General features: G+C 41.9%; 4 protein-coding genes across 7 annotated transcripts; 2 read left to right on the forward strand and 2 right to left on the reverse strand.

The window, feature by feature from the left end:
• Positions 1-4,831: 4,831 nt before the first annotated feature.
• arpc1a (actin related protein 2/3 complex, subunit 1A) lies at positions 4,832-9,774 on the reverse strand. The gene is made up of 11 exons (XM_077570270.1): positions 9,445-9,774; positions 8,864-8,964; positions 8,641-8,745; positions 8,195-8,417; positions 7,769-7,876; positions 7,399-7,502; positions 7,210-7,318; positions 6,202-6,277; positions 5,922-6,115; positions 5,628-5,718; positions 4,832-5,417 (listed from the first exon to the last, which is right to left on the reverse strand). The coding sequence occupies exons 2-11, from the start codon at positions 8,925-8,927 to the stop codon at positions 5,379-5,381; spliced, it is 1,113 nt and encodes a 370-aa protein (XP_077426396.1). The 5' UTR covers positions 8,928-8,964; positions 9,445-9,774; the 3' UTR covers positions 4,832-5,378.
• Positions 9,775-9,799: 25 nt separating this feature from the next.
• Positions 9,800-12,751, forward strand: LOC144054886 (lipopolysaccharide-induced tumor necrosis factor-alpha factor homolog). Of its 4 annotated transcripts, none has more exons than XM_077570273.1 (6): positions 9,893-10,517; positions 10,616-10,676; positions 10,764-10,833; positions 10,935-11,057; positions 12,230-12,404; positions 12,481-12,751. In XM_077570273.1, exons 3-6 carry the CDS (start codon positions 10,773-10,775, stop codon positions 12,596-12,598), a joined length of 477 nt encoding a protein of 158 aa, XP_077426399.1. In that variant the 5' UTR covers positions 9,893-10,517; positions 10,616-10,676; positions 10,764-10,772; the 3' UTR covers positions 12,599-12,751. The 4 variants fall into 4 exon arrangements, with proteins under 4 accessions (XP_077426398.1, XP_077426399.1, XP_077426401.1 ...); XM_077570275.1 differs by having other exon boundaries at positions 9,893-10,065; XM_077570272.1 differs by lacking the exons at positions 9,893-10,517; positions 10,616-10,676 and adding an exon at positions 9,800-9,815 and having other exon boundaries at positions 10,744-10,833.
• A 158-nt stretch (positions 12,752-12,909) lies between these two features.
• On the forward strand, positions 12,910-17,141 carry LOC144054885 (proline-rich protein 18). Its single transcript, XM_077570271.1, has 2 exons — positions 12,910-14,617; positions 15,634-17,141. The coding sequence occupies exons 1-2, from the start codon at positions 14,252-14,254 to the stop codon at positions 16,042-16,044; spliced, it is 777 nt and encodes a 258-aa protein (XP_077426397.1). The 5' UTR covers positions 12,910-14,251; the 3' UTR covers positions 16,045-17,141.
• abcg2b (ATP-binding cassette, sub-family G (WHITE), member 2b) lies at positions 16,813-25,833 on the reverse strand. The gene is made up of 16 exons (XM_077570276.1): positions 25,627-25,833; positions 25,261-25,394; positions 24,288-24,347; positions 23,833-23,950; positions 23,611-23,766; positions 22,489-22,646; positions 22,247-22,398; positions 22,081-22,173; positions 21,496-21,647; positions 21,019-21,170; positions 19,966-20,055; positions 19,763-19,887; positions 18,860-19,014; positions 18,693-18,782; positions 17,897-17,949; positions 16,813-17,823 (listed from the first exon to the last, which is right to left on the reverse strand). The coding sequence occupies exons 1-16, from the start codon at positions 25,732-25,734 to the stop codon at positions 17,676-17,678; spliced, it is 1,944 nt and encodes a 647-aa protein (XP_077426402.1). The 5' UTR covers positions 25,735-25,833; the 3' UTR covers positions 16,813-17,675.
• Between the last annotated feature and the right edge of the window lie 699 nt (positions 25,834-26,532).

Below are 26,532 nucleotides of genomic sequence, written 5' to 3' on the forward strand. Positions count from 1 at the left end.
ACACTGTACTCGTCTCAACACTTATCGGTGCAGTTACATGATTGTTATTACACACACATTTAAAAAAAAAAAAAAAAAAAAAAGCTTTAATAGCGTCAAATTCATTCATTCATTCTACTCTCCCAGAAACCAACCTGACTAAGGATAAAGTATGTAGGTCATTTGGAACAGGTGTGCTATTGTTTTTCCCAGTCCGAAGACGAAATATTGGACATCTTTTACCAAAAAAGCTGTTTTTCTTTTGTGTTTTTTTGTTGTTTTTTTATAAAATAATAATAGTTTGGTCTGAGTACTCCACATGTGTTGGGTTCCGGTTTGGTGTGTTTGGGAAATTTACATACTCGCCCCGGGTGCTGGCTATACGACCCTGAGCAGGAAGCCTCCATGCCGCTCCATTTTTTTTTACCTTTCCCAAAATATCACAAGTTCACAGTCGAGGCTCCTTTCTGTGCGGATTATCCAGGTGTGTGTGTGTGTGTGCGTGTGCGTGTGTGTGTGCGCACACTCTCGCTCAAGCCCTAACATGATGTTCCCTTGGATGTTCCGATCAACAAGGCGCTAAAGCGGCTTAGCGCTAAAGAGCCGCGAGAAGGTTGAGACTTGAAACCTCCTAAGTGGACATTAATGATTGAAGCGTTACTCGGAATCAAACCGCAGATTAAAAGGTCGACAATAACCCGATCGGGCGCCGAGATGGGAGGAGCGCCAGCGAGGAATAACGAGCTTCCGGGCTGCCGCGTTATTGTCCCCACGCGCAACTTTGCTTCTCTTAATGGGCTTTCAGTGGAAGCTAATTCGTGAGCCACGCGGGCCGTGCGAGAAAAGAAAAGCGAAAACAAAACACAGCCATAAATTGTCCAACACAGTTTTATGCAAACTTTTCAAGTGCACATTTTAAACTTATTTTGGTCATTTTCAAAGAGAATCTGCAGCTAAATACGGGATGGAGGAGGAATCACTCTCCATCCATTCACTTCTCTCTTCTCTGGAGACAATTTTGGGGACGTGACCTTCTCCTCTGCCGCCCTCCCGTGGACGCCACGAGGAAGACGACTTGCATCACGACACCCCCTCACTCACTCACACACACACGCGCGCGCGCGCGTCACCTCCTCCTCCCTTCATCCATCTCCTCCTCCGGCTTGGATAAATATGGCCAGGAGATATATAACGTGTTGCTATGGTGACGTGCAGATTTATTTATTTATTTGTTTGATTTGATGGCGACACGCACACACATGCAAGCAAGCAAACAAACAAACAAACATGCATGCAGAGTGTAGGAATGTGTGTATTTTATGTGCATGATTATATGTAAAGTCATGTTGCGTTTGTGTGTGTGTGTAGTGGATATGTGTGTGCGTGTGTTATTGTTTGTAAGTGTTAGTGTCTTGACTCGCTTGTAAAATGCTGATTCGAATTACGGTTGGATTTGTAGCGTAATATGGTGTATTTCGAGGGGCTTTATCGACACTATGCGGTGTCGAAAAGTTCGACAGTCAATGATTAGAAAATGAAATATGCAATGTTCTAACTGCGGAAAAGTTGTTTGATTATATTTTCACTGGCTTGCCTGAAATCGAATCTGTTGTAAAATGTTGTGAAATGGACCTCGTGCTAGCTTGTGTGTCTGTGTGCAAGATGGCTGCTGCAGCAATTAGCTAGCATTGTCCCCCTTGGCGTCATTGATGTCCAGCAATCACATGACTATCCTCCTGCTTGCACGCCAGACGGAGACACCTATGTGTGTGTTTGTGCGCGTGCGAGTGTGTGTGTGTGGCACAGATGGTGGTCTTGGAGGGGATCTCTGGAACATTTAGACACTTGTTGCCGTGGCGGCGTCTTCTCCGGAGGTGTGAAGCAGCTTGCAGTCGTCCGTCAGCAGACCTCCGCCAAGGCCGAGCAAACCTAAAAGTGCTTCTGTTTACTTGTGTGTGTGGTTCCACTCCAGCCCACTAACTAGCTAACTAGCTAGCTAACTAACTAACTAGCTCACCAATCTGTTGTTTGGGGATACTGCTAACGACCAATCTAGCTTAACTGTATATTTTGTTATGAAACTGAGAAATAATAACTAACTAACTAACTACACTGTTGCTTTGGGGATTATAATGTTAACTACCAAACTAGCTTCAATGTTTATTCTGTTACAATACTGCAAAATAAGGAATGAACTCTTGTTTTCTTTTTGCCTAATCCTGTTAACTCACTAGCTAGATAACGCAGTTGTTGTTTGGGGATAAGAATGCTAATTACGAAACCTAATCTTAACTGTTTTGTTGTACTAGCAAATAAGGAAATTAACTGGTGTTGTTTAATGTCATCTCATTAACTAACTAACTTACTAACTAATGGAGGAGTGAACTAACAAACAAATAAACAACTAACTCGTTTTGGGGTAATCATGCTGACTACCAAACCGATTTTTTTTTTTTTTTTTAAATAGCACTGTTGAATTAACTCTGTTGTTTTTGTGTAACCCTGCTAACTAGTACAAGTCAGGTAAAGTAAATAATCAAACTAACTCTATCAAGCATTTTCTCTCCCTGTTTAACTGTCAGTCAAAAACCTTTGGCTGCCTTTTGTTGTTCCTTCCTGCTTGGCAGAGGTAACAAAAGCGCAGATAAACTCTCCCTGGATGCTGTTTGACGCTTGACCTCCTCCAGGTGTGGAAGGGGGGGGGGGGACTCAGAGGGTTTTGCCCCCCTAATGGAGGTCAGGTGCTCTCAAGGCCTGGCAACCTCTTTTCTCCCGCACATCAGACAAGGTGGCACCTCCTTTAGCGCTATCTTTAGCACAGAGGGGGATTCTCCTTTGTTCACAGCAGCACTCGGGTCAAACCAGCTGTCACATCACACACGCACACTTCCGCACACACGCACGGTTCCGCACACACAAAGACTCACACACCACACATCGACTTTTTCTGTAATGCTACTGATCGACTAGCTAACTCAATCGTATGTTATTTATTTGTAATCTTGCCGACTAATTGAGTAGCTCGCTCGCGAATATGGCCATAGCTTTTTTTTGGAAAGGAGGGGGGGGGGGGGCATAATAATGCTGGCTAATTAGCAGGCTGACTAATAACTCATTCGCTCAACTTTATTTATTTATTTATTTATTTCCACAATTCATAATTGCCTTACTTGGTTAAATGTTAAATAAAATATATATACAGTATATATATAACATTGTTGCTGGCCTACTGACTAACTAATTACCGGTAACTCATTCACTCAACTGTACTTTTTTTTGTGGGGGGGGGGGGGGGGGCACATTGATCCATAATAACTAAATAACAAATGTAGGTTTTTGTAGCTACTTAGGAATTTAGTAGCTACTTTAAAAGAGCTTTATTTTTGGTAAGTGACTGGCTGACTGAGATTTTTTTTTTTTTACATATTGTTGCTTACTCATTGACCTAACTAACTAACTCATTCATTCAAATGACTGACTTTTCAAACAAATTCATTCACTTGTGTATTTTTTTTCTTTGTTTTTTTGCACACAAAAAATTCTAATTTAACTCACTCAAACGTGTTATTCTTTTTGCGTCACACTCACTCAACTGTAATTTTTTTTTTTTAAATCCTGTTAACTAACTCAATAGTTCTTTTGTCATGTGTACCAAGAGGTTTATAATTGCGCTTGTAGTTTTATGCACTGCATCACGTTGAGAGGTTTTTCTTGAGCTCCTTTAGGTCCGCAGTGCACACATAAATACGTCCAATTAGCCAGCAGAGGTCGTTTCCCCTCAAATTAGCCTAAAATTGAAATCATTCGTCATCATTATCATATGCTGAGCGCACCCTGGGCTTTTATTATTATCCTTAAAAGTTGGATATTTTTATTCCCCTGTCGGCCAAATTGCCTTTTGCCCTTTAATAAGCACAGCACCCTGTGAAAGCAACGGTATGAAATATGATAATAAGGAAAGTCGAGGCATAAAAATGTGCCATTTTATGTGAGGTGGGGGGTGGGGGTGGGGTGCGCTTTTAATAATAAATGAAAATCATCCACACGTCTTGACTCATTGCAGATGGTTGACTAGCTCGAGCGGAAATCAGTCGCCCTCTAGTGGCAAGCAAGCAGACACCGCAGCTACATAAAATGGTTGTAACTTTCAATGAGACTTACTTTATGCACCTGTCCACAGTATTTTATTTTGGCACAATCCTCCCCCAGTTGTCTCAGGTTTGAAGGGTCTCTTTTCCAGCTGGCAAGTTTCCGCAATCTTTTGGCAATCTGATGGATCTTACATTTTGGAATAATTTGTGCAACTATAGCTACATGAATACGTAAGTTTGTGATTTTCTGTCTAAATCTCCTGAGACTACTTTCTCTTTCGTTGCCTTTCTTTGGTCCATGTTTAATGTCACCAAACAGCAGTGACTATTTCTTACCCTTTCAATTGGCCGAATGTCGGCCCCTGTGATGCTATTTAGAGGACACACCTTGGTTGAACATATCCCTTATTTTATTATCTTTTCTAGGGACATCGTTTTTGTCCAGGCCTGTTTCATGAGGTTTTAATTGTGTATCTGTGGCCAAGTGAAGTCCAAGCTGCATTCAGCTCGTCGTGACCTGACCCGGGAAAGAGAGGCCGCAAACACCGTCGCAATTGGGCTCCTTCGGTTCTCCGGTGTGGCAGTTTTGCCAAGGCGCCACAAGATGGCAGCAGCAAACCGATTTTTGTGTTTACTCAATAGTACTCACTTACTGACAGCTTTACCTCTTTACATTGCTGGGGAAAAAAAAGTTGACAACTGCGAGGGAACAACCACCTCCACATTATCAGCATCAGAAAGAGTAACCAAACTGCACGGTGTTCTGTAAATGCATCTCCAAACTTTATTTCAACTCACTTGACACAGACATCCTCCATCATACATGAGCTCCTTTCAGCTTCTACTCGAGCCGCGACGGCGGCGCGGGGCAGTGAGAGAGAACGTCAGTCGCCTCGTCGCCGCGCTGATATATTCACGTGGAGGCTCAGCCGTGCTGATATTCAGTCTGATTTTTATTCATATTTTTTTTTTGTGTGATAAAACTTAGCTTAGTGTTGAACTTTTGGTACTTTGGAAGAGGTTAGAGAACATAAAAAAACAAGTCACACACTTTTAATACGGAACCTCCTCCCTCCCTCCATTAACTGCTTCATTTAAAACCAAACGACAGCAACTCAAGAAAATCAACAGTGATGCCACATGTCAGTTCAGTGTGCGTGTGTGTGTGTGTGTGTGTTTGCGTGTCGGCCTGATCAGTGCTTCGGCGGACACTCAAGGTGTGTGTGTGTGCGTGCGTGTGTTACTATGTGGAGAGTGAGTGTAGGTGAGGTCGCAGCGTCTCCATTTGTTTCCATTCACACAATTTCTTCACATGATGCGGAGACCCTGGATAGAAGCTTCTAGACTCTGAGGGGGAAATAAAACAAGATGGCCGTGAAAGCTCGGCTTGTACATGCTCACATTTACACTGCACAGTTTTTATACGTTACTTCCGCTAGTGGGATTCAAATAGAAGCATGGAATTAAATATCACAGTAGCTTATCAAAAGGTTGAAGTGAATTTTAGGCTCATGTTGAAATTTCACCCAAATATCCCAAACTTTTGGTGAGTAGTACCTTAAAGTCCCAAATAGTCATGGCGCCATCAATGCCGGTGGTGCAGAACTTGCGACAGTCGCTTTTGTCCCCTTCGTAGATAGACACTTGGCTGTGAAAAAGTACACCATATGTTGGACATATAACAGCCTCCAACGCAACTTTTATGTACTACAATGCAACATCTGAGAGAGAAAAAAAAAGGCTGGCGGGATAAAGCCACGTTATTTTAACTTCCTACAGAGCACAGAATATTGTTGAGTACTGTCATGACTGGCCTGCCCCCACGGCTTGGGTTTTTGCGTTGTCACCTACGTGATGCTGTTCTGGTGCAGCGTGTCCAGCGCGGTGTTGCGGTCCTCGGTGGTGGCCCTCTTGTCCATGTTGCGGAAGCGCTCCATGGCCGAGATGTTCCTCTGGATGCTCTGCTTGGGCAGGTCCAGCTTGGACATGAAGGTCAGTGTGCCGCCGTCGTCGCAACGGAACAGCATGGGGCAGCAGTCGTGGCCCTGGAGATGTGCAAAGATGCGGTTTCAAAATTAATTGGAAAAAAGCCTCGCCGCCGTGTAGTAAGTGTGAGTGTGCGGAAGCTTACAGCAGCTACGAGGCTGTTCTCGGACACAAAGCAGACGCTGAGGAGAGGCAAGAACTCCGTCTTCAGTTGTAAAGGACTAAAAAATAAAATAAAAAGGCATTTAGTTCAATTTTATATTAACTCTTTGACTGCCAGACGTTTTCAGAAAAGGAATGCCGTGGGTGCCAACCGATTTAAGCATTTTTGACTGATCTTTCAAGGTCCACAGAAAAGTATGTGTTTGGACTATGGAAACACACATACTACCAAATGAAAGATTGGACTCTCATCTTTCATCAGAAAAAAAAAGTTTGTTTCTACCTTATTCCGTTTTTTCAGTAATCAACAATAGAAAATGGTTAGTTTCACCTCTGTTTTGAAAAAAACGTCTTTTAACGTCTTTGGCACTCCATAGGATTTTACTAAACGTTATTTAACGTTTTTGGCAGTCAAAGAGTTAAAGTGGACAATTTGCATTTTTATTTTTGACAGGTTCTTTCATTAAAACACTAAGAGAGAAAAAATGTGTATACATTTTTATAGTACATAATTTTTGCCACTGTGAGCTTGGCTTGTTTTCGCGATACATCTATAAGCCCTCACCCCGCCCACATACTGCCGGACAATAGCGAGCTAAACTTTTGTCCATTTGATAAGCAGTGCGCTGGGATCCATTTCCACACTAGTTCTCTTTGCCTTGTTGGAATTAACCTGTTTGAGGGCCCATCAAGTCTCAACAGAAAAAAAGTCACTCTCCGGCAAAGCCGCGAGCGAGTCTGGATTTCCAGGCTAGCTCTACTGTTCCCAAAATCCAAAGCCAAAATGACTACACGCTATGTCGCCATATCCTGGGACGGGTAACAGGAGGGCCAAACGACACGTGGAATGACATATCCGAGAGTTGAGTTTGTAAATGTGACGCATGGACATTACGTCCCTTTAAATACACGCCCAACATAAGTCAAATGACTTTGCGAGAAGCAAACTTGTGCCCCACTGCTTCCATTTGACGAGGTACAAACAACATACCAGGCGGTCTTGGAGCTGTCCACCACGGTGACCGTGCTGTCGTGGCTGACCCACGCCAAGCGGTTGCCAGAGGCAGAGAAGGACACCGAGTGGACCCAACCTCCTCCTCCTAAAACAAGCGCAACAGGCTGCATCAAATGGCGTTTGTCTCGAAAGCACATGCGGGAAAAGACATCCGATGGGGCGCACCTGCTCCGCCGAACTCTGCTAGAACAGCCCCGAAAGGCATCTTGCTGCCCCAAGGCGTCGGGCCTGGCTTCTCCTCCACCTCCTTAATGTAGGCTGAGAACACCCTGGATACAACACGCAAAATAGTTAGCATGTTAGTATATCCCGCTCATATGACAATCAAAAAATTCATTTGTCATTTCTAAGGATATTTCTTCAAACCGTCACCTTATTAAAATAATGGCCCAGACAAATAACTGAAACAAATACTAACTATATAACCCTGAATAGATGTTTAAGGCAAAAAAAAAAAAACATTTCAACTTAAGCCATTAATTTAGGAGGGTGACGAAATGCCAGTCCTTCCCTTAGTTCCATGAAAACAAATCACCTGCACTTGAAGTCACAGGAGCCGGCGGCCAGCAGGACGTTGTTGGGGTGCCAGTCCAGACTGAGGATGGTGGAGCGGATGGGCTTTTTGATGTGCTTGCTCACCCACCTGAAGTAGGGAAATTAGAGCTAATGTGTTTAGGCGAAGAACTAATCTGCTTAATTCTTATTCTACAAACGCAGCAATGAAAATGTTTGCATTTAGTTCCAAATGCAAACACATCCAAACACATTTTAAAGGTTTAAATGTATTTTAATGTTTTGGCATCTAATAGTCGTTAACAGACTTTTACACCGGGTTATGAACCTCAATAATGCTAATGTATTTCATCTCCTAAACCAGAAGAAAAAAAGGGCGGTCGATCAGCACTCCACCTTAAAAATCACAATAATCAAAATGGCCACTGTAGGCTTTTGGCTTTCTCACCAGTCATTCTCCGACTCAAAGTAGCAGACAGAGATGAGCCGCGCGCCGCTGCCCACCGCAAACTTGTTCTCCAGCGGGGACCACTTGACGAAGGTGGCGGCCCGGTTGATCCTGAGGATAACGAGCGTGGGCTTCCACACGCCCTCCTTCTGCGACCACACGTACGCGTTGCGATCGGCGCCGCACGTCACGATGCGATCGCTCTTGGGGGCCCAGTCGATGCCTGTGGACAAGTCGACATGAGGAAGCGGTGTGAGGGAAGCGAGACAAAGACAATGACTATCAGAAAGACCTCTTTGGTGTGACTGTGACACCAAAACCTGTTTTATGAATGACAAGAACCAGGCCAAAAATAATTACTCTGCAAGAGAATTTGACGAGTGGGAGAACATCTGGGACAGTTTACAACTCACCAGCCACCCTAACCCATAAGGTGAACCAAGTACCTGTAATGTGTCCATTGTGCTCCTTCAGCTCATGAGTCTTGACCCACTGGTTGCCACTCTTCTTATAAATATGAACTTCATGGTTGTTGGGACTGAGAGCAATCTCTGCACGGCAGAAACAAAACAAGAGATAAGTAACCAGCCAAACCTGTTTCCCTCTGCTGGAATGACACGTCTGAAGTGGTGCATTCAAAGAGGGTGAGGAGAAAAGGGCCACACTGACGTGTCCTGTCACGGTTCCATGCATGGCAGGTGATGGGCTCCAGCAGAAACTGGTGAAGGGACATCTTGTCTGGGCGTGGTCCTTCAATTCGGGGCTCTCCGCTGGTACAAACACACACAGGCAGTGCAGTCGTTTTATTACAGCCGCCACCTTTTTATTCACCTTCGTGTAACGGGAGGGTGAGGACTTTGCCTCCCGCTGATTAAAACAGGGAGAGAAAAAAAACGCCACGCATGGCAAATCAAAAAAAAATCATTATGATTGTTTTATTACATGGGACAAGTTACCGTGAAAGCGACTCTAGCCGGTTAGCATCACTAGCCGAACCGCCCCGTTCAAAACATGAAACACAGCCGCAACTAACCGACCAAAAACCCCTTTCAATTACATTTGGGACTATCCAGTTTTTACAAAAGATGGCAAAATGTGCGTCCTTGTTTTGGAGAATTGCGTTGTTGTTTTTATCATGGATATAAAATCAGTAGTACCCACGCGCTCTATGATTTGTCGCTAGGAAGGCCTCACTCGTCCGAACCCGACCACGGTGTTTCCTATCGAGCTATCTTTGCGCGCTAACTCACCTCGTCCGCTCCTCGGCTCTCCGCACTCACGTTAGCCGGCGAGCTAAGCAGCGCTAACGGTGCTGCGGCGTAGGTGAGGGAAAGGCTCAACGACCACCACGGAGTCGGACGTGAATTCGCGGACTCTGGTCAGTCGACACGAATTCGTCCGGGAATGTTTGAAGGGAAAATCAAGACGGCCAACGACGACGACGTGCGTCCGGGAACATCCGGCGGATGACTGACTGAGTGACAGCTACCTTAGCCACATCACGCGAGTAGCTATCCAACCAGCTACGGTCAAGTGCATGAGCGCGTGCATAACCAGGAAGGCGGAGAAACAGCGCCGCCGGTGCATACGTTAGGAATTACAGACATACGTCATACAGGAAGTGAGTGCTAAATTGATTTCACGTGACTAAGGGCGTACGGTGGACGAGGGGGGTCAAAATGAAAGTTGAAAGGAAAGGAAACGATAGATTGAAGGAGAGAAGGCAATTTAAAATGGGAGGATTAAGGGCATCAAATGAGGTATGAAAGGGGGAACCTAAGACAGGAAGTGAGGAAGAGCAAGAGCAGGACGAAGGAAACTGGAAGGGATGAAGGATCAAGGAAGCAAGAATAGAATGGAAGAAAAGGAAGGTGGAAAAAGGGGTAGGGCGCAAGGATGCAAGGGAAGAATGAAAAATTGAAGGAAAGAATGGAAGAGAAAGATGAATATTTAAGAAAGATGGAAGCCAGTAAGGCAAGGAGAAATGAAGGAAACCAGATGTCCACAAAAGGAAGAAAGTACCATTAACCCTTGTTTTTAAAACCCTAACCTGACATGATTTAAATCCAAACTACAAGGCCTAATCCAGGCAAGAGACCCAAACGTTGAAACACTGCCCTGTTTTGACATCCTGGCTTCTAACTCCCATTTGAAACCTTAATTCCTCTACAAAACTATGACACCTGCCTTGAAACTCTGACTCCAATGTAAACCCTAACCCAGACAAGAAACCCAAACTTTGGAACCCCGCCCCTGGCTTGATACTACGCTAACTTCAAGGCATTCCGCCTTTAAGTTTGAGGACTGCTGCAACATTGAAAAAGTCAAATTTTGAGCATTTAATATTACTAATCAATAAATAATGTAATTGTACCACATTAAACGTACTTTTTCCATAATTCCACATTTGTTTGTTTTTAGATCCGCTTGGCAGTGCAATAGAAAAAAAACGTACTTTCCTTTCGGGACTGTTGAATTCTTGGTAACAAGTCAATCAGATTGAACCAACCAATTAGCTTATTTGCTTGTCACCTGGTATGTTTTACAAGTGAACCGAACTCCTCCACAGCTGGTCAGCATGGACTCCTTTTCCCACCGGGGCAATTCCTTCACCACACCGCCGCTTTACTACTCACCAGGTAAATATTTTTTCATCCATTCATTCTCTGAATGGTTTACCCTCTGTAATATATATATTTTTTTAAATATGAGATTAATGACAAATGATGTGTGTGTGCAGATGACAAAGCAGGGCACCAGGTGAGGATATATCACATTCGCTCGCCCCTTCGATATCCTTCGGCTTCTTCTTTGTTTGACTTTCCAACGGGGGGGATACGCCCCACCAAGTCTCCTTCTCAAGGTACCTGCTGGCTAATTCGCCTCCATTTTGAATACAACTACACACATAATAAACAAGTAGTTGTGACTGCATGAACCAAAATATGACTACTAAGTACTTTGATTAACAGGGATTGATTTAGGTTTTTCCTGTTTAACTCGATCACTCGATGTATTTTTTTTTTTTTTTTTACGACAGGTTCAGTTGGAAAAAGTTAGAAAAAAAAGAGAAACAATTATTTTCAGAAGGTGAATTCTGACTTTATTTCTATACTTTATTTTTTTTAAATGTAAAAAAATGAATGGATGTTTAAGGAATGTAAGTTGTAATTTTATTTTGGGTTATATTTTAGTAATCAGCCCCTGTTTTTTTTTTATGTGCAAAACACATCACAAGTCAAAATGGCGGTGTTATGCTGCTTTCGAGGAGGGTTTGAAGTCGGATTTATCCTACTCTGTGTGTCTCAGTTCTGCCCTCAAAGCGTTTGAGGCAAATACTAGCAATAAAGATGTCTGATTTCGATAAATTATTTGTTGTTGTGGTTAACGCAATAATTCTAAATCACGTTGTCACGTGAACACGTGTCTTGTATTTACATTTGCCTCAAACGCTTTAAGGTCTGAACTGACACTCAGAATACGATAAATCCGATTTCCTACTTTCCTCGAATGCAGCATTTTTCCTCTGTGAAACGCCGCTCACCACTCATTGAAAAGCATTGCACTTTCAATAGTTGTGATTTGATTTGTGAGCATTATTTTGATTTGAAAATATGCTAAAACAATGTTTGACTACTATAACAATATGCCTTCTTTGTATGCTAGTCACAGGCAAAAGCAATAGGCCGTGGAAATAAAACGTTGCATTGTGGGAAATAGCAGAAATACCCAGATGTTCGGAATTGTCAATTGGTGGTTATCCACGCAAATTAAAAAGGGGAAAAAAGTGTTTTAAGAAATTCAGAGTGCTATAGGCATAAATTACATGTTGATATTGTCGCTATTCTGGCTTGGTCCCTATTTCCCGCAAATAGCTGGGTCCGATGTATAAACGTAAATAAATAGGCCACAGTGAAGTGCCACACACAGTGCAATACAGTATAATGGTGTACCTAATGATATGTCCTGTCTTTTTGTGCTAGAAACCTTGACTGCTTTTGTAGTCGCTTGTGGTCTTCTTGCTTTCTCATGTAGTGTTCGCGTCCGCCTCGGTAACCCCCATGCCCAAGTTCGTGAGCTTCGAGAGCGACTTGCGCCGGTCACCCGCTGTGACGTCATGTCCCTCCTGCCGGGCCCAGGTGACCACCAGGGTGCGCTACCGAGCCGGAACGTACGCATGGACCATGTGTGTGCTCTTCGTGCTGTGCGGGTGAGCATTTTGTTTCTCTCTCTCTCTCTCTCCCGCGCGCAAGGTGTGCAAGAGTCACGATGACGTCACGTTTCAGGTTGGTGTTGGGCTGCTGTCTGCTTCCGTTCTTGGTGAATCATTTCAAAGACGCTCATCACTGCTGCCCTCGATGTCATCGCCTTCTTCACGTGCATCGCAGGAGATGCTATCAGTGAAAACGCCTTTGGCAACTCATTAGCAGAAAAACGTCGGTGCTTTCAATGTTGTCAATTTGGACACTTGCCAAGTAATCTTGCCCACCTTTCTTCTTTTTTTTTAAATCCGATTTTGGAACACGTCAATAAATATGTTTATATGGCGGAAAGCTACTTAACTTGCCGCAACTTTCTCTTGAAACTCTAACCAGGACTTTATCTAAAACCCCACTTTGAAACCTAAACACTTGGTAGAAAATTGTCTTGAAACGTTCATTTGAAATGACTTTGAAAGACTATCCTTGTCTTGAAACCATACTTAGGAAACCTAAACCCATGAATTTCAAACCCTAACCCTATGCTTGAAACTCTACTTTGGAACCCTAACCCCCTCTTTTAAAAAAAAAAAACACTTTGGAACCTCAACACTGGGTTGAAACCCTGTATTTGGTTTGAACCATTACATTGAAATGATTTTGAAACTATATCAGTGGCTTGAAATCCTCTTTTGGAACCCTAACCCCATTTTAAAATCCGACTTTGGAACCCTATAACCCTTGGTTGAAATCCTACCCTTAGCTTTAATATGACACCCTAGCCCATTGCTTGAAACTCTACTTTTAACCCTATTTTAAATTTCCAATTTTAACCTTAACTCTTGGTTGAAACCTGTTTTTTAAACATTGATTTAACACCCTAACCCTTTGCTCGAAACCCTACGTTGGAACCATAATCTCATTTTGAAATCCCACTTTGGAACTAGGGCTGCTCGATTTTATGAAGAAAATATTAATCATGATTATTTTGGTAATAATTGAAATCACGATTAGGATGATCATTTATTTTTGGGTATAAAACAAGAAAATGTAAAAAAAAAAAAATATATATATATATATTAAGATAAATACAAGCAAGTTCCATTTGGATGAAACAAAATGTAATAAATTAGTTATTTTAAAAATTTAAAAAGATGCAAATGTAACATTTAAACAACTCAAAATTAGTATTAATATATATATTTTTGCTATTATGCTGATTTTGTAACTGTGCAGTGTAATAATTGAAATTGTAATTGAATTTAGATTAATTGCAGAACCTTACTTGGAACTTAACCTATCCGCTGCTTGAAACCTTAATTTGAAACCATTATCCTTGTTTAAAGGTTAACCCAGGCTTGAAACTCTAATTTGAAACCCTCACCTTTTGTTTGAAACTTTAACTCTGGCTTGAAACAGTGATTTAAAATCCTGACTGAAAATTATAACCCTCGTTAAAAACCCTATTTTGAAACTTTAACATTTGCTTGAAACCCTATTCTTGGTTTGTAACACTAATTTGACATCCCAACCCTGCTTGGAACCATTCATTCAAATCCAACCCCTAATTTGTAACCCTTATTCGAAACCTTAACACGGGCTTCAAAGCAAATTCTAACCATCACCTAAAAAAAAAAAACAATCCTCCACAACATCACAACTACCTGCGCTTGTGTTTTTGCAAACGTGCATCTCTCAGTGGATCACGCCGACGGCGACGGATTACAAGTTCACGTCTATTTCTGGCGGGCTGAGCCTGGCCGTCATCAGCTCGCTGGTCTATAAGGTGACCCCATGCACGCGGGGCGAGCTCGCACCACTGCGCTCCGCCAGGCTGCGTCCGAGCAAACCCCGCCGCATGGCCCGGGACGCTCGCAAGTACCTGACTTCCTTCTTCTTCACGCCCTTCCTGAGGTGCCGGCGGAAGACCGAGCTCCTGGCCTACTTGTTCCTGTGCGTGTCCAAGATGCCCTTCATCCCGCCCGTGTCCGTGCCAGTGGCCGGACCGGGCGGCAAGGCGGGCAGGACGCCGCCCCCGAAAGAAGGCCCCTCGGTGAAGGAGCGTCTGGCGTCCAACCTCAAGCAGCTGGGCAAAAAGAGCCACTTGCCCACAGCCGCCGGAGGGCCGCCGGAGCCCAGGAAGAAGGGCCCCTCGTCCTGCGGGGGGCCGCCGGCGCACATCCCCGCCTCCAGGTCTGGGGAGTCCTTGAGCAAGACCCGTCAGGTCAGAACACGGTGAAACCATCATTTCAAGATCTAACCCATACTTACAAATGTGACTATGTAACACCAATTGTGGCGTGACACCCTTAAACTGCTGTCAGAAAGAACCCAATTTTGGTCAAAACTTGGACCAACCCGCTAATTTGGTCAAGTTGACCAAACTTTGGGTTAGTTTGTATCAAAACAACCCAAACTCTTTTGTAATATAAGTGGTCCAACCTTTGACCAAAATTGGGTTTGTTTTAAGAGTAGAATTCCTAATCCAAGATTGAAACCTTTATTTGAAATTTTGCATTTCAAACACGAACCTAACCTTATCTTGAAACCTTCACTTGAAACCCTAACCCTTGTTTGAAACCCTAATCTTAGCTTGGAACTCAACTTTAAAACCTTAGCTCAGGTTTCAAACGCTACTTAGAAACCTTAACCCTTGAATCCTTACTTGAAACCCTAACACTGGCTTTAAAGCTTCTTCTTTTTTTTTTTTTTTGAAACTCCATCCCTATTTTAAAATACTTGTTTGAAACCCTAAGCCAGGCTTAGACTCATAATTTGATACCCTATCTAAGATTTTAAAGCCTAACTCTGGCTTGGAACTCAATTTTGAAACCTTCACCCTGTCTTCACATCCAATGTTAAACCACTAATCTCGTGTTGAAACTCCATTTGAAACCCTACTTTGAAACCTTAGCCCTAGCTAGGAACACTTGTTCAAAAGCCTCACCCAGACTTGGACCCACAATTTGAAACCCTAACCTTGTCTTGGAACTCTACTATGAGGCCTTGACCCTGGCTGGAAACCCAATTTTGAAACCCTTGATGGCTTAATTTAAAATTATCAACTCAATTTGAAACCTTAATCCTGCCTTGGAACACCAACCCAGGTTGAAACCCTAATTAGAATCTTTGAAACCGAGTGTGAACTGCGTGAAATCCAAATTTAAAACATTAACCCTGATCTGGAACCTTAACAACTCCATCTTGAAACCCTACTTACTCCCCATGCCGACCCACCAGGTGAGACCCCGAGGAAAAACCCGCCCAGAGGAAACCCGATTCACGCTGACCCTAACACCCGAGGCGGTCCTACTGCTCCAGAGGCGCAACAACAACAACAACGTTTCCGGAAGCGTCCCGGACTCCAGGCGAGCCAGGAGGGGGCCCCACTCGACCCCCTCCCCATCCCCGTGGTCTCACGGCCGGGCGTCGGCGTTGGTGAGGACTCGCTGCGACGTGAGCTCCATGGTGAAGGTGTCCCTGCTGAACGAGCGGCACCGCTACGACGACGTGGAGTACGAGGACGACGGGGAACGGGACGGCGGGGTGGACCAACGCGTGGTCCTCAAGTGCACCGAGTGGCTGCGGGGGCTGGAGAACGCACCCGTGACGGTTGGACACAGGAAGAGCGCCAGTGTCAAGAGCTTGTGAACCCGACTTTGAAACCCGACCTTTGGCTTCAAGCCGTGGCAGCAGGTTAACTGAGAGGATGCTTGTTGTTGGAGGGCGCATTTAGACTAAAAACCTTACCCTGGCTTGAAACCCTACTTTGAAATCATAACCCAGTATTGAAACATTAAGCCATGTTTACAACCCTAATCCTGGTCAAACTGTAATTTGAAAACCAAACCTAGGCTTGAAACGTGAATTTAAAACCTTAATCCTGGCTTTGAACTGTAATTAGAAAACCTAACTCGGGATGGAAACCCTAGTTTAAAAAACCAAATGCTTACATTAAACCCTAATCCTGGCTTGAAACTACTGATTCGAAGCCCTGTAGAGATTGGAGCCCTTTTTGAAACCCTACTTCAAAACCCAAACCCAGGCTTGAAACCCAACTTTTAAACATTAGCCTCGGCTGGGAACCCTACTTTGAAACCCTAACCCTATGTTGTAACTCAAAACCTCATCAAGTGTCATCATGTTTGTTTTTTGTGACGTACTTTCACGAATTCCAGTTTTCAGCATTTAGGCAGAACTGCTCAATTCAAAAAAAGGGTTTCCAATATTTGACATCACAGTACAATATTATCTGTCACGCTACGTCAATTCTAGGGATGTTGATTGTTTCATCTTAAAAAAAATAATGATTTTGCTTTGTATGCCTTTGAACAACATTAAAAAGAAACATCTTTTATTAGCACTTCAAACCCAAGGAGATTTAAAGTGAAGTCAGCAAAGACTGGAGTGAACAAATTCAGTGACTTAGTTCTTATCTGAAACGTGTGTGTGTGTTTTGGATATAAATAAAACATTTCTGTTTAGATAAATTTTAGTGGACAGCAACTGACTTTTTTTTTTTTTTTTAAACCTGTCCACCTTTCACTGCAATGCATTTTTTTTTTTTTGCAAAAATGCTAGTAATAAAAAATACAAATGTAATATTTTTAACTGCCCAATGAATAGCTTTTATAAGATCCTTCCAACAATGTGATATCACTGTTGTGTAAACAGTAAATGTTTTCATCTTATTCCTCTTTAGCGTGGAGGCCTCAATTCCTCAATAAAATGTCTTCCATGTGTCCCGCTCCAGCAGCTAATGTGTCTTCTGTCACGATAAGAAGCTTAGTGAGGTCTTAAACGGTGGATTACTGCACGCTCGCCTCCCTCGTGCTTAAAGTGGGCGGATTATACGCCTTGCAGTCAAATGTCGAAACACGTGTGGTCAGGGTGTCAAACGAGCTCATTCATTTCAACATTAGCTAATAGTGTTAGCCTTCTGTCCAGTTCGTATACTTGCATCCGGATAATTTCACGAGATGATACTTTTTTGTGTGCCTTGTATTGATAGACATGTCCACCCAATTTCACTGCCATCTTAGTGGATTTCAAACCCAAAATGGCTGCTTCAAACCAAAATAAAGGACTTCCTGTTTCATTTCAGGCATGGGTCCTAGAGACTTTTTGACGTTGTTTAGATATGTCCAGCCAATTTAATTTCTGCTGGTGAAATCTCAGTGGCTTTTTTTTTTTTTCAGATTTGCCATGCGGCTTTACTGTGTGTGTTTCGGGCACCCTAAAATGCACCAATTTTCACCTGGGTCCTAATTAAAGACCATGCATCACTTCCATCGGTTGATCCTGCGCAACTGGACGTAGGCCAAGAACATGCAAACCACGATGATCCCCAGAAGAGCCACCTGGTTCTGCCAGAAGCCCCACGTGGAGTAGTCGATGTCCTGACTCCGGAGGAACAACTCGCCCGGGACACTGGAAAGGGCACAAATGAGTCCATGAGGTTGGGTTCAGCTGTTTTCGGATTTGGAGTTGTGGTTCTCCTCACATGGTGGTGTTGGTGTAGAACAACTGTCCGGCCATCTCGTTGATGAACGCAGCCTGGCGGAGAGGAAAAGAGGTATTGATTTCTATTGTCCAAAATGTTCACAGTATTTGTATAACAAATGTATGTCATACCTGTGTGTGATGACTTTTACTTTTGACTGAGTGGATTATTTCCAGTCTATTTATATTTCTATCCATCTATTTACATTGCTGTGCAATATAACGACGTCGACCGTAGACATAATCCTCTATCATTTACATCGTTAGATTCATTTTGCCTGATGAGGCAAATATTTGTTGTTTTGGCGCCCTCTTTTGGCCGATCAGGAAGTTGTCACAGTAGTTGACTGACAGGATCGTTTGATGAGTACATTTTCATTGTTGTGATTGATATTACATTTGTGGAATATGAGTTATGCAGCAAAATCCAGCCGTTTTTATCAATATCAGAAGGCGGCCATTTTGCCACTTGCTCTCGACGGAAAGATGACATCGCAGTTGCTCAGGCAACAACCAATCACAGCTCATCTGTTTTCTGAAGCTGAGCTGTGATTGGTTGTGACCAGAGACCTGAGCAACTGTGATTTCATTGTCACTCGACAGCAAGTGGCAAAATGGCCGCCTTCTGATATTGATAAAAACGGCTGGATTTGTTGCTTAACCCATATTCCACTAAATGAATATAAACCAGAATACTGTATTTAGACAAGTGGGGCTGCATAGAAAATATTTTTGTCAAGAATTTTTTGGGGGTTGACTTCCTCCTTAAAACGGCGCAGTGTGAGTTAGGCGCTTACATTGAGTCCATATCTGAAGATGCTGACCCACTTGAGCCAAGAGAGCCAGTTCAGCATACCGTTGAGGTTGACCAGGTAGCCGCCAAACACCTGCAAAAAGGGACAAAACGCCATGGAAGTAAAAATGGAAGCCGCCGCCAAGGAGCAAGGGCGCACTCGGACCCAACCATCATGAAGACGAAGGGGAGCGCGATGAGGATGTTGGCCATGGCAAAGGACGACACGCTGGCCGACACCAGGAAGGCCAAACTGACCCCCGCCAGGCTGACCATGGACATGGTCAGCGCAAAGCGCAGGAAAGCCAAAAATGCCGACTTCAGTCCTGCACACAATGAATACATTCAACCTTCTTTTTTTGTTCCTTAAATCTCCTTCAGTATGTTTAATTTTACAGCAGAGGAAAACCCGCAAAAATTTTCTGATTTGGGAATGTTTGAATGTCATTCATTTTAGCTGAATGATGTAATGAGGAAGAAAAAAATCATCAAAATTATATTTTTCGCCAATTTTAAAACAATTAATAGTGGACAATTAAATCTGCCGGTTTATTAATCAGTCAGGCCCTAATAATTGATTAACTACAAATTGAACAATATTTTTTTAAATAAATCTTTTCCACCATTGAGGTGGGGAAATTACAATTCAAAAAAAAAAGCTCATCACACTTGTACTGACTTTTGAACCTGAGCTTGCTCAAATTTTGCTCAAAGCATCATGCCATTAACCTCTAACAATAGTTATGCTAGTTACAGCAGCATACGCAGGAAGTGGCCTAAGCTGTTTTGGGGCTGGTCATGTGACGTTCTCGCATATGGTGGACAGTGTAATTAAGACGTTAATTTCGGTTGACAACTGAGGATGATATTGCCCAACATGGCGGCCCTCTGAGATTACTGAATTATTTTATTTCTTGATCACAATATTAACCAGAATATTGTGTTTTGACTATTGTTGGTAGATATTCTTCCAACAACAACAGAAACGGGGGTTTATTAAAGTCCCTTTCACTAACCCCAAATCAAGTTCAAATGTTCTGGTACGCTTTTTTGCATGCACATTCCTTTGATTACCCATCATGTAGTAGGCGATAGCAGAAAAGATAAAGATGGGAACGATGCGGTTGGGGATGAGGTCGGCAAAGATCTTGGACAGGAAGTAGACGGACGTGCGGTAGTAGCCGCTGGAGTTTTCGTGGCTGCGCAACAAAAATAAGCAAAAATGAACTTTCCCTCCCCATCAAAAATGGAACAAAGTGTTCAAAAACTTGGCTCACATGAAGATGGCCCTCTCGTTGATGAAGAGCTCCACAGCGGAGAGATTTCCAAAAACCATGTTGATGATGAGGAAGAAAAAGGCGCCGCTCCTGCCCAAAGAAGATTAGTGATCGCAATTGGTGTGCTCCTATTATTATTATGATTATTTTGGCATAAAAAAAAATGTCTTGCTGATAATTCTGGTTATGACAACGTGGTGTCAAAATTAGGAGAGCCCCTCCCTAATCCCTAAGTAGTGTTTACTGTGGTGCTTAAAAAGTTCAAATGTGAGTAGCTTCTCACATTTGTTGTATGTTTGTGTCCCCTTTTTTTATCAAGGTAAAATATGATATTATTTTTAACCCCCATTAGGACAGCGTTATTAATTTTGCAATTTATCTAGAAAAATAGGACTTTATTCTCATAAGTCATTTTATTCAGAAAAAAAGATATATCCTAATAATTTTCCATTATTTTATCTAGAAAAAAAGGACTTCATTCTCAAATAATCCCAATGCTTAAAAAAAATATCTATATATTGGAAAAGACCAAGTAGACAACAACAAAAAAACATTATTTACAAGTTGTTTTCTAAAGTACTTCTTAAAATTAAAACTAATATTTATTATTGGAAATGGCAATAAAAAAATATGACTATTCTCAAAATATTATTCTATCTAGAAAAATTCAGAGCTATAAAATGACAAATGCCCCGAAAATCTAAAACATTTTTTCCTCCATAAAATACAACTTTTGTATCTACAAAAATGACTTTGTTCTCATATTGTTTGGAGGAATTGAATAATTATTTATTACACAATATTCTATGTAATTTTGTTGTATATTATTAAATATTAATATTGAATATTCTTATATTGTATTCAATCAATAATATAAGCAATAATATGTGTAACGTATAATAGAATTAAATATTTGAAAATAAAATGTTAAAAAAACTGACACTATCAATGAGAAGTGCAATGATCTATACATTATTGAACATGTTGTTTAATCAAATTAATTCAAATCTACTTACAAATAATACAAATTGTCATAATTGATGTGCAGTGTACCTGTTCTGCAAAGCTTCAGGCAGGGTTAAAGGCATTTGGAAATAAATGAGTCCGACGAGGACAGCAAAGAAAACGTTGAGAGCCAGCTGGGCGTACGACGTCTGCGGGTTCCTCAGCGTGTTCAGCACCGTCCTGCCACACACCACGCGCATCTGTCACACGCACACACACACACAGACAAAGATGGTCAGAAAGCCATGCCTGAAAAACACACCAAGTCTGCCATTTTGCTTGGAAGCGACTCGTTTAGGCTCATTTTGGCCATCATGTTCTTCATTTGAAAAATTCAATCGGCAACATGAAATTTGGTGGACATGAGTACACCAACAAAAACTCAAAGAAAGGTTGCCATTTTGGCCAATTTCAGCGATCTAAAAAGTCAAACTCGTCCTAGAGATTTTTAAAAAAATATATATTGTTACCAAATTTCAACCATTTTGGTTTAATTCCAGGGATTTACTGATGTGCATGGCTGACCTGGTAGAGGAAGGAAGTGGCGTAACCAGCCGCCTCTTCCTGACCTTTGACCTCGTATGCGAGGCTACGATTGACGCAGTCCAGCTCATGCAGCATGTCTTGGCACAGCTGCGACTGAAAATACTTGACCGCCAGGATGTTCTTCCGCTCACCTGGTGGAGGTAAAAAAGTCATTACGTGAACGTGGTTGTTTGTTGACACTGCTCATAGTAAATCACAAACACTTTGCAGTAGGAAATTATCCAAATGACACTGGATTGGTCCAGAAATGGACTTCTTATCTACTGAAAATGTCTTTGTTTATCTAGTGTATCTATGCCGGTGATGGATCGTGACAGCACAGATGAACAACTAAAGGCTCTTTCACTTGATAGCAGAAGGTACAATTAGCCTATGTAGCTAACTAGCCTATGTAGCTAACTGTTGCCATTCCATACAACAGAATAATAGCATTGGATTTAACTGAACAAGCCGAGAGATCAACAATACTTTTTGTGACATTTTTGTTTGCTGTGAAATGTGTAAAATGTAAAACATGTGCCTTTTCTGAATCAATATTGGGAGCCACGGCATCACGTTGCGTACTTGTATTTATGTCCTCTAGGGTTGACTTAGCTTCGCCATTGGTGATGTCCATGAAGAAGTCCGCTGGGTTGTCAAAGGACTCGATTTGGTAGCCTGACACAAAAGGGTTGATGTTAGCAAAAGCAAGAAAGGAATGTCGTTCCAACAGTGTGACGGCGGGTCGCACCCAGGTCTGTGAAGTACTGGAGGGTGCGCTGGGCCGCCCCAGCGTACACCACCTCGCCTTTGTGCATCAGCGTCAGGTGGTCGAAGCGGCGGAAGATGGAGAAGCGAGGCTGGTGGATGGAGAAGATGACCGTCTTGCCTCGCCGGGACAGTCTGGAGGAGGAACACGTCACGTAGTTTGACTCGATGCACTTGGGATTGCTTTGTTTTTGGATTTTCAATAATAAATGTGCTTTCATGTACTTGTGCAGCAGAGCGATGATGCAGTTGGCCGTGTTGGAGTCCAGGCCCGTGGTGGGCTCGTCCAGGAAGAGGAGAGCGGGCGAGGTGATGATTTCCATCCCGATGCTGCAGCGCTTCCTCTCGCCGCCCGACACGCCGCGCAGGAACTCCGTCCCGATCTGCACGTAAGCACCAACAAGACCCATTTGACTAAAATAATACGTCATTCACCACAGCTCACAACAAATGATGATGACTTACTTGTACTGTTACAGTTATTTACAACACATTATAGTTTGACTTGCTTATTTACTCATATGTATTACATTTCAACTACACAGCAGTCTTTTATCTCAAATCCCAAATCAAGCGTGGCGGGTGTCATAAATCCACGAGAAGGTGGGAGCGAGTATCTACAAGAGGGTAATTTGTGCCGCTGTGGGTGTGAACACAGTCTACCGAAGTCAACCCTTATCAAAGCGGCTCCTCGCAATCCCTTATGTCTCAATATGAATATGTCTCAAAGGAGACATGGCGCTGTTCTCTAGAGCAGTAGTTTTCAGTGATGTAACCCCTGTGAAATATTCTTTCAATTTTCTGCGTTACCACATGATTAATGCGATATTTTTTTGTGATTAATCAATGAGTTAATGTTTTAACTTTGACAGCACTAGTTGTAATGCATCTGACTTTCGAAGCAGTATTATGCACTGCACTTATGCTTCAGAGTCTGAGAAATCTGAATTTTTTTTAAATAATATAGATATAAAATAATATTCTTTACATTTTACAACAAATCTTGTAAGAAATATGCAATACAAAAACTAAAAAAAAATTTTTTTTTAAAAAACAAACAAACCTACTCTGCTAGCTAAATTAAAAAAAACACAACTCAAGACAAAATAAAAACGAACTATTATAAAAATTCCAAAACTATTATTCTGGAATTGAACTCTGAACTACTTCATGTGGAAAACGAATTCCTGTATGAAGTACGTCTGACAGCCACCGCATGTCCGACACGTAGCTCAGAATCAAAATTGTGTTAGACCAGCTGTGCAAGTTTTTAGACGTGGTCCGTGCGGCTGTAAATTGACATCGACTTGCTGCCACCAAATTGTCACTGAGGCGAGCACGTCCCACCTTGGTGTCTGCACAGTCATTCAGGCCCAGCTCGCCGAGGATGGCGTCCACTCGTCCGCGTTTGTCAACGGACGAGTGGCGTCGGGGGTCCAGACGCAGGTTGGCGCTGAAGCGGAGGTTCTCCCGCACGGTCAACGTTCCCATCAGGATGTCATCCTGGGAAGCACAACACCCATGTGATCATCACCCCAAATTTGTGTGTGTGGCATACTCGTGACGTACCTGGACCACATACGCAGAACTGAGCCTGAGGTCAGAGGTCACAACCTTGCCATCCACTAGAACGCTCCCTTGGCGGAGTCCGGCGGGGTCTTTTCTCCCAGCAATGACATCCAGGAGCCTGAGTGTCAAGACACAGCTTTTAAAAGTAATTAAGTAAAAATACTTTGTTACTGCAATTTAGTAGCTCAGCATTTGCAAGTTCACCTATTGGATTTTTTTTCTTAAGCTTCTTGCCTTAATTTGTTGTACTTTTGCTCATGTCAATGCAACAAAAATATTACTTGTTGCCAAGGAAGTCTTAAGAAATAACATCTTATGGCATCCATAGGCAATTCTACTATTTTTAGTGGGGTCAACAATTACCTGCATTTTTTGCTATTTCGGTCAAGTAATCAAAATGTGTACAATCTTGTTTAGAAATATAACATTGGGGTGCGTAAAGTTGCGCTTCTTACGATGTTTTACCGCTTCCCGTGGCGCCCATGATGGCATTCATCCCGGGTCTCATGATGCCACTGCAACAACAAAGCAAATATCCATTCATCCAATACTATTTTCTTTTTGGAAATGTCATGTTTTAGCTCCATAGCATTAACATTTGTGCATACTAAGATTTAGTTGTGTTATACCGTCTGAAGTCACCATGTTTAAAAAGAAAATGGTGAAAATCATGTAGCAATCATAATTCTCTATGTACCCAAAGTGATTAAAAAAAAAAAAAATAGAATTAAATGTAATGTATTTAATACATATTTATTGATGTATTAATACATACATTGAAAAAAAAAAAATATATATATATATATATATATATAAAACTGTGTTGTTTTTCCAAATAACACACACTTAACAATTATTATAATTTACAATATAAACATTTAAATACACAAATATTTTGATTTTTTTTTAGGGGGTGGGTGACAATCATGCTTTGATTATTGTATCAGAAACTAAAAAATATTAACAATTCTACATAATATGTAATTTTAAATGTTTAAATTGTTAATTCACATTCAAGTTTGATGGAAAGCAATCATTTGTTATTAATGTGTATGCAAAATAAATTCAATAATAAGCATGGTAGTATGTAATGAGTTATTTAAAAAAAAAAATCACACAAACACACACACAAGTGTTGGTAGTTTTACCAACAAAATCTATAATTTTGTTGGACAGCTATTATGTTTTGTATTAATAATACATATTTTTAAATGAATAAATTACATGCAGTAATAATAACAAAAACACAAAATCAAAAATAATTAGTTTTGTTTTTAAACAAAATATCGCTGGAGAGCTATGTTTATTACTAAAACAAATAAATAATGAGAATAAAGTGCTAAATTTATTACTGATTTTATTTTCAAAACATAAAGAAACCGACTTTTCTTGCTTTTGAAACACAATGTGGAAATGTTTGCCTTTTACCTGACATCCTTGAGGATGTACTTTTCCGGACGCTTCTTTCGACACCATCTGCTCTCCTGAACGCAGTAGTGCAGGTTGCTGAACGTCAGTGTGGGCCCTCGTTCTTGGAAGTAATCCTCCAAGGCAAACGTGTCCTGCTTGGTCATGATCAAAATGTGACAAGCAAATGGAAGCGTTGAAGTTTTCATGGGAAACACGGAAACGTGCAAGCTGCCATAAAAACATCTCATCTTTGGACTCTCCCTCACTCTCGGGCATAAAAAACGCCAGCGTGAACTTGAACTCTCCATGCACTCAACATCTAATCTCATCAGCTGCAGCCTAAGATGGTCATCTGATAACAAGCATAAAACCATAAACACCCACCTGCATTAATTTTACAATGTTAATGCGCATGTATAGTTTGCAGTAGGGTAGCACTGTGCAGTACTGCGATTTCATAATGGCTACTGGGACCAGCGGCGGACTTTTCATGAGGCAAACAACCTCAGGCCCAAAAACACATCTCAAACAACTGATTCATGAAGTTTTAAATTATCACAAGTGTTTCAATTACTCCCATCAACCTTCTCTTGTATTCCATCCTTAATTAGTACTGCACATGCACAGACTTGATCTGGTCTGACTTTGAGTGAGTGAGTGAGCGAGTGAGTGACAACTCACCCATTAAACTATATTGGAGTGAATGCTTTCAGTTAGTTAGTTAGTTAGTTGGTTATGTTTAAAAGAATCTTCCACGTTCTGTCAGTCCGCAGAGGTGGAGATAATGCACAATAAACTGGTTTGCCAATCACCAACGATAAATATTACAGCAGGAGAATGTGTCTTTTGAAGAAAATCTACATACTGTCAATATTTGAAACTGTATATTGAAAATATACTAAAATAAAGATGTTGCGTCAAGGAAAAGGTTTGAGTTCGAAGATATATATTTTTGCAAGTAATTTTAACGAAATACATCCTACTTTCGCTCGAAAACAGGTTAGTACAACAAAATCTCCCATTTCTTCATTCCCACGATACGACCACGCACTCATGGCGTCACCTGGACATTAAGGCTTTTTGTAAAGATACGTTTAATCGCCCAAATCTACCTGTAAAAAAGAAGGTCTTCCGTTAACATTTCCAATGAGCATTGAGCAGGGGGAGTTCAGTGGAACTCTAATATCATGTTTCCACAGGATTTTTGCTGCCCCCCGCCGGACACAATGCATTAAAGACTCATTTAAAAAGGCGAGTTCGTTGTCGTTTTTTTCCCAGATTTGGCAAATC

Source organism: Vanacampus margaritifer, chromosome 7 (assembly GCF_051991255.1).
Source record: "Vanacampus margaritifer isolate UIUO_Vmar chromosome 7, RoL_Vmar_1.0, whole genome shotgun sequence".
Classification (NCBI taxonomy): Eukaryota; Metazoa; Chordata; class Actinopteri; order Syngnathiformes; family Syngnathidae; genus Vanacampus; species Vanacampus margaritifer.

Excerpts from the sequence above, each read along its gene's own strand:
- abcg2b (XM_077570276.1), bottom strand. The coding sequence starts at position 25,734 with ATGAAAAGTCCGCCGCTGGTCCCAGTAGCCATTATGAAATCGCAGTAC. Across the intron at positions 25,395-25,626 it reads ACATTGTAAAATTAATGCAG|GACACGTTTGCCTTGGAGGA; the intron begins GTGGGTGTTTAT and ends ATGACCAAGCAG. Across the intron at positions 21,171-21,495 it reads CCACTTCCTTCCTCTACCAG|ATGCGCGTGGTGTGTGGCAG; the intron begins GTCAGCCATGCA and ends TGCGTGTGACAG.
- LOC144054885 (XM_077570271.1), top strand. The coding sequence starts at position 14,252 with ATGGCCCGGGACGCTCGCAAGTACCTGACTTCCTTCTTCTTCACGCCC. Across the intron at positions 14,618-15,633 it reads CCTTGAGCAAGACCCGTCAG|GTGAGACCCCGAGGAAAAAC; the intron begins GTCAGAACACGG and ends CCGACCCACCAG.
- arpc1a (XM_077570270.1), bottom strand. The coding sequence starts at position 8,927 with ATGTCCCTTCACCAGTTTCTGCTGGAGCCCATCACCTGCCATGCATGG. Across the intron at positions 5,719-5,921 it reads CTGCACCAGAACAGCATCAC|CCAAGTGTCTATCTACGAAG; the intron begins GTAGGTGACAAC and ends ACTTTTTCACAG. Across the intron at positions 5,418-5,627 it reads TGACTATTTGGGACTTTAAG|AGTCTAGAAGCTTCTATCCA; the intron begins GTACTACTCACC and ends TTTCCCCCTCAG.
- LOC144054886 (XM_077570272.1), top strand. Across the intron at positions 10,834-10,934 it reads GCCGCTTTACTACTCACCAG|ATGACAAAGCAGGGCACCAG; the intron begins GTAAATATTTTT and ends GTGTGTGTGCAG. Across the intron at positions 12,405-12,480 it reads GTGCTCTTCGTGCTGTGCGG|GTTGGTGTTGGGCTGCTGTC; the intron begins GTGAGCATTTTG and ends GTCACGTTTCAG.